This window comes from Raphanus sativus, unplaced genomic scaffold, assembly GCF_000801105.2.
Source record: "Raphanus sativus cultivar WK10039 unplaced genomic scaffold, ASM80110v3 Scaffold0062, whole genome shotgun sequence".
NCBI lineage: Eukaryota > Viridiplantae > Streptophyta > Magnoliopsida > Brassicales > Brassicaceae > Raphanus > Raphanus sativus.
The window spans coordinates 27,913-34,441 of record NW_026615385.1 but is presented as its reverse complement, the minus strand read 5'-3'; the positions used below and the strand labels follow the sequence as shown (position 1 = coordinate 34,441).

The 6,529-nt window shown below is 29.3% G+C and overlaps 1 protein-coding gene across 1 annotated transcript; it reads left to right on the top strand.

The window, feature by feature from the left end:
• Nucleotides 1–3,625: 3,625 nt before the first annotated feature.
• LOC130500935 (B3 domain-containing transcription factor NGA1-like) lies at nucleotides 3,626–5,352 on the top strand. Its single transcript, XM_056995852.1, has one exon. The coding sequence runs from the start codon at nucleotides 4,098–4,100 to the stop codon at nucleotides 5,028–5,030; it is 933 nt and encodes a 310-aa protein (XP_056851832.1). The 5' UTR covers nucleotides 3,626–4,097; the 3' UTR covers nucleotides 5,031–5,352.
• Nucleotides 5,353–6,529: the final 1,177 nt, after the last annotated feature.

The window sequence follows — 6,529 nt, the reverse complement described above, 5'->3', positions numbered from 1 at the left end:
TGGACCAATTTAAAAATGCTTAATTTTTGTTATCAAGAAAAGAATACAATTAAATAAATATTTAGCTTTAGTGTCATGTTCCAAACAAAATGTCAGTGATAGATCATCAGTTATTAGGTTATAATCTTCGGCCGACTAAAATAAAAGGGCTCTTATTTCTGTTGTGAACTTGTGATAAGATTGTTGGTCTCATACTCCAACCCTAAAAAATAAATAATTTATATGTTACATTAATTATATTTTTTGTTTTAATTTTTTGAGAAATTTAATTTTTATATTTATATTTAATCATATTTATCGTTGATATTGATTTAGTTTAATATACTTTTTAACTAAATTAAATATATATTAATTTAGTTTAATAAACTTTTTAACTAAATTAAATATATCAAGTTGCATAATTATACATTTTTTGCCATATGCATTTTAACAATTATTTTAAACTTTATTACTAAAGTTTGCAACATATTTTATTCTTTATTAGTTACCTATTTAAAAATATATATCATTTTATAACTACAGACATTTCCTAAATCAAGAGTTTTATAACAATGAGTGAATAGTTCTTTTGTCGGAAAATATAATGCAAATGTTTAATAATCAAATGAATAGATAATATTGATTAAACATATTATTCAATTAGTAGTAGATTAATAATCAAACCTTACATAAAGAATAATGATACATCTGAAGTGAGGAGTAGAAATATAACAATCGACACAAACCTTAAAGGACAATATAACAATCGACACAAACCTTTAAATTCACCACACCATTTATAACCAATGAAAATAACATGTAGATAATTAAATAAAACATTATAAATTTCTTTTAAAATAATTAAAAAAGAATAATGCCAATTCTAAACCACAAATCTTAATTTTTAAACCCTAAGTATTAATTTCTAAATCCAAACTTTATACCCTAAACCAAATCCTATACCCTAAATCCAAATCTTAGACCCTAAACCCAAACCATAAACCCAAATCTTAGACCCTAAACCCAAACCATAAACCTTAAATTTAAATCTAATACCCTAAATCTAAATCCTAGACCCTAAACCCAAATCCTAGACCCTAAACCCAAACCGTATACCCTAAACCCAAATCCTAGATTTTAAACCCAAACCGTAAACCCTAAATTTAAATTTAAATTTAGGGTTTACGGTTTGGGTTTAAAATCTAGGATTTGGGTTTAGGGTATACGGTTTGGGTTTAGGGTCTAGGATTTGGGTTTAGGGTCTAGGATTTAGATTTAGGGTATTAGATTTAGATTTAAGGTTTATGGTTTGGGTTTTAGGGTACTTGGTTTAGATTTAAGATTTATGGTTTGGGTTTAGGGTTTAGAATTTGGGTTTGGATTTAGGGTATAGAATTTGGGTTTGGAGTCAGGGTCTAGGATTTGGATTTAGAGTATAGAATTTTGATTTAGGGTATAGGGTTTGGAATTAGAAATTAATGTTTAGGGTTTAAAAATTAAGATTTGTTGTTTAGAATTGTCATTATTCTTTTTTGACTATTTTAAAATAAATTTAATGTGTTTTATTTAATTATCTACATGTCATTTTCATTAGTTATAAATGGTGTGGTGAATTTAAAAGTTCACCATAGGGGGTGAACCTAAATCTTGTCCAACCTTAAACTACTACTAAGTATAACAGAACCATCGCATCTGGTTTGAACTAAAAGGAAGGAATAATATTTTAATTCATAACGGTGATTAAATATACTCCCTCTGTTTCATAATAAGTGTCACTCTGAATTCATTTTCTTGTTACACAAAGAGTGTCACTTTACAATTCCAATGTAAATTATACTAACTTTCAGTTGAAAATTAATTGCAAACTACATTGATTTTATAAATAATTTTATTTATCTAAAATACTATTGGTCAAAGAGGTATAATTAATTACAACTTACATATATTTCAACAACTTTCTTAATCTGTATGAAAAATGTCACAACGACACTCTTTAAAAAACGGAGGGAGTATGTGTTTAGGAGAAGTGGATTTCTAAAAATTTGGAACTAAAGTAGAGGTTGCAAAATTATTTTGTTAAAAATGGTAATTATAGTTACAGTTTGCGTTGTCAAGAAAAAGAAGTTATACAATTCAATTTATTTTTAAATAAAATGAATAAATAATTAAACATAATCTTTATCAACAGGTCATGATCTAACTTTAATAGAATTGATTTATATGTATTGTTGCCGTGGATTATTGCCCAGTGGTTTCTCTGATCAAATCCATGATTTTAATTATTTTTGGTATTTTCTAAGATTGATCACACAAAAATGAAAATTTTCTCTATTAAAAGAGAAAAACTATTTTATCTATTATAAAAATTCATAATAAATTAATTTTAATATAAATTTGTTTAGTTATAATAAAATATTTTGAGAAGAATCTAACAAAATCATACTAACTTTTTAAAATATTTTTAATTAAATAATTCATTAATTAATTTTGTAAGAATAATATAATATTAATTAATTTATTACAAAACAAAAAAAATTATATGCTATTTTCTATAAATTATAATTATAGTATGTATTATATTAAAATAAAAGTATTATAAAAATAAAATATGACTAAATTATATTAACCTATTTAACATTTTTTAAATGCTTCAATTAAATAAATTATCATTTACAATTAAATAAATTAAAATTTGTTTAAGTACGTAATAATACAAAATAAAGTTATTAACATATGTTGAAATTTTACTTCTCTACATCTATATATTTTTTCAAACTCATATGTTGAAGAAAATTTTTAATTTGGTTATTTAAAATTATATATTAATTGTACGAGACTCAAAAATGTAATAACAATTAATAAAAAGGTAAAATACATTAAAAATCACTATATATTAATAAAGTAATAAAAATTTAAAAATAAGATTTAATAATTATACAATACATAACACTAAAATATAAAACATACATTTAGAAAATTATGATGATATCAAATTTTATAAAATGAAAAAATACATGCACAAATATACAAGTTAAGTTATGATAATATCGAAATTTATAAAGTGAAAAAACCCGCACATATATGCGGATTAAACTCTAGTAAAATATTATGATAGTAATGTGGTTCTTGGAATGTAAAAAAGGATAGGTAAGATATTTGTAATTAAATGTGTGATCAATATAAAAAGAATCTCTTACAAGTGGGAAAAGTATATAACAAGTGTTGCAAATGGCAATAGTAAAACATGGAACACTCAGACACACATACAATATTATACATCTACGTGTATATAAGAAGCGAGAAGGGAAACCATAACAAAAAGTCAACAGTAAAGACCAAGACTAAAAACAACATGCCAATTGTGTCTTCGTGAAACCAAAATTTGATCATTTATAGTTTATAATTTTAAGATTGTAAGTAATTATTTAAAGTGAAACAGAATTATATCCCTAAAGCCGCGACATTATTATCTCTTTCCTCCTCAGACCCCAACCATCTACGATCTGTATTCCTTGGACAGATCTGATTTCTTTGGCAAATTAAAAATATATTTTGTTTAGCTAGTTAATTAAAAAAATTATGCAAGGAGAAAAAGAAAGAAGAAACTATAAGATAGTGTTAAAAGGACAATAAGGTCACATGAACTGAACAAGATGATTCAAGGGTCCCTCTAAATTGGTTCTCTCTTGCTCATATCTCCATCATTCTCATCATAACATAATAACATCAAGATTTCTCCTTTTTCTGTCATTCTTCTTCTTCTAGGAAAATCTTAACAATACTTTTTTTCTTCTTCCTCTACAGCTATAAGCTATTGCATAAACCAGTGAGAAATAGAGAAGAAGAGAGAGGGAGAGATAGATGGATATCATCAGTGAAGTTAGGCAAAACCAAAATTCTATTTATGTATAATTAGGTCATCACATCACCAATTTAACCTTTTCCCTCCTCCAGTTCTCCTCCTCTTCTTCCAAATTAGGGTTTTTTTCTTCTTCTTTCCTCTTTTCTCAATTCCTGAGTCACCCATCGGATTTCTCATCAGAAATGCTGTGAAATCATCTACTTCAAGTCAAAAACAAAATCTTGACCACAGCATCAAGAGATCTGACTTCTTAAAGATGATGACAAATTTGTCTCTTGCAAGAGAAGGAGAAGAAGAAGAGGCTGAAGAAAAGAAGCTAATAGAAGAAGTGGAGAGAGAGCACATGTTCGAGAAAGTGGTGACTCCAAGTGACGTCGGGAAACTAAACCGACTCGTGATCCCAAAGCAACACGCAGAGAAATACTTTCCTTTAGATTCATCCTCGAACGAGAAAGGTTTGCTTTTAAACTTCGAAGATCTCACAGGAAAACCGTGGAGGTTCCGTTACTCTTACTGGAACAGTAGCCAGAGCTATGTCATGACTAAAGGTTGGAGCCGTTTCGTTAAAGACAAGAAACTAGACGCTGGAGATACTGTCTCTTTCCTGAGATGTGTCGGAGACACAGGAAGAGACAGCCGCTTGTTTATAGATTGGAGGAGACGACCTAAGGTCCCTGACTATCCGACATCGACTTCTCACTTTGCTGCCGGAGCTATGTTCCCTAGGTTTTACAGTTTTCCGACAGCAACTACTTCGACTAGTTACAATCTTTACAATCATCAGCAGCCACGTTATCATCACAGTGGTTACTGTTATCCTCAAATACCGAGAGAATTTGGATATGGGTATGTCGTTAGGTCAGTAGATCAGAGGCCGGCGGTGGCTGATCCGTTAGTGATCGAATCTGTGCCGGTGATGATGCACGGAGGAGCTCGAGTCAATCAGGCTCAGGCGGCTGTTGGAACGGCCGGGAAGAGGCTGAGGCTTTTTGGAGTCGATATGGAATGTGGCGAGAGTGGAGTAACAAACAGTACGGAGGAAGAATCATCATCTTCCTGTGGGAGTTTGTCACGTGGCGGTGCTTCTCCGTCTTCCTCTTTGTTTCAGCTGAGGCTTGGAAACAGCAGTGAAGATGATCACTTCTTTAAGAAAGGAAAGTCTTCATTGCCTTTTAATTTGGATCAATAATGATGATTGGATAAGTTGGTATTAAAAACACACACACAATTCTACATATGTGACAATATATTGCATCGATTTCACTATAAAATTGAGAAATGATACATACATATATATATATATATATATATATACATTTCGATGATATGCATATATAGTCCATTATATAGATAAATTTTATGGATTCGAATAGTCTTTTGTCGAGTGTTCTTGAAAATGTTTATTGTGTATATATGAAATACCTCAAGCATTTGTAAATCTTTATTTGTTTTCGCTTTCTCTCAATCATAACATCGACTGATTATAGTATTAAATTACATCTGGCAAACGATATCATAGGTTATGTAAAAATATTGCAAGGTTGTATAGAGTAGAAAATTTGGGTATAAATAAGTGAGATTTATAAGAATTAGAGACATGAACTAGGATTGGGATCAGTGTAAACCCATATCTCTCTTGTATGTCTCTGAGGTCAGCAAGTTTCAAAGTTAGATGAGCTGTCTTAGAAAAGTGAATAGCCTCTATGCAGAATTGCTGCTTTCTGTTAATATATAAATGCATCACTAATTATTGTCCCTGCAATCAATTTAGTTATGGGTTTCTATGTTTGCTTACTAAATATGGCTGCTGCTGCGGCTTTTCCCTGAAGCTATTGCTGGTTATTAGTTAGGCAGGTAGACTTGCAGGAGGTGGGCAGTGACAATACAATAATTAATAACTTACTACATAATATGTCGTGTGATTCTATTAGCAAAAAAAATGGAAAGAGACCAGAGATTTTTCTTTCTTTCTTTTTCATCTTGGGGAGATTGAAAAAGGTATGATCTGTTCTCACATATATTTTCTGATTTTTTTTGATCAAATTATTTTCTGATTTTTAGTAGTGTTAAATATCACAAACGCTACGGATTTTTTTTTTGCGTGTCAAAACAGTATTTTTTTTTGTTGTCAGGTATATATTGTATTTTTTTTTTTTGAAACTAGGTATATATTGTATTTTGGGTATCTCTTTTCGTCTCTTGGTCTGAACTTTTCAATGTCTATATATATCATTGCAGAAGCAAAATTAATTAAAACATATGTTATATTTTATACACTTATGTAAGATGTCACGACATCTATATCATATCCGATCACAAAGTAAGATTTAAGACATCTCTATATAGCTAGTATTTTACCTGGCTAACTTCTGGTTCTGTTATGTATGCATACATTCCTTCGCATAATCTCAAACGTTAAATTTAGGGAGTTTTTTATTTAACCAGTTAAATTTAGGGTTTATATAATATAGCTGACTAAATTCACCTAAAAGATCTGGAAATAAAATTTGGTTCGAAGATGCAAATGTGCGTCTATGTCGTAGCATCAAATACATTATCTTCCACACACGTTTTAGTAAGTTGTATTTTAATGATTAGCGATTCTAAATTAAATCTATCAAAGATATATTTGGCAAAAAAAAAAAAATCAATCCGAGATTGCCAATTTATTTGTTTGGTCAAAAAGAT

Coding starts and splice junctions, on each gene's coding strand:
- LOC130500935 (XM_056995852.1), top strand. CDS start 4,098: ATGATGACAAATTTGTCTCTTGCAAGAGAAGGAGAAGAAGAAGAGGCT.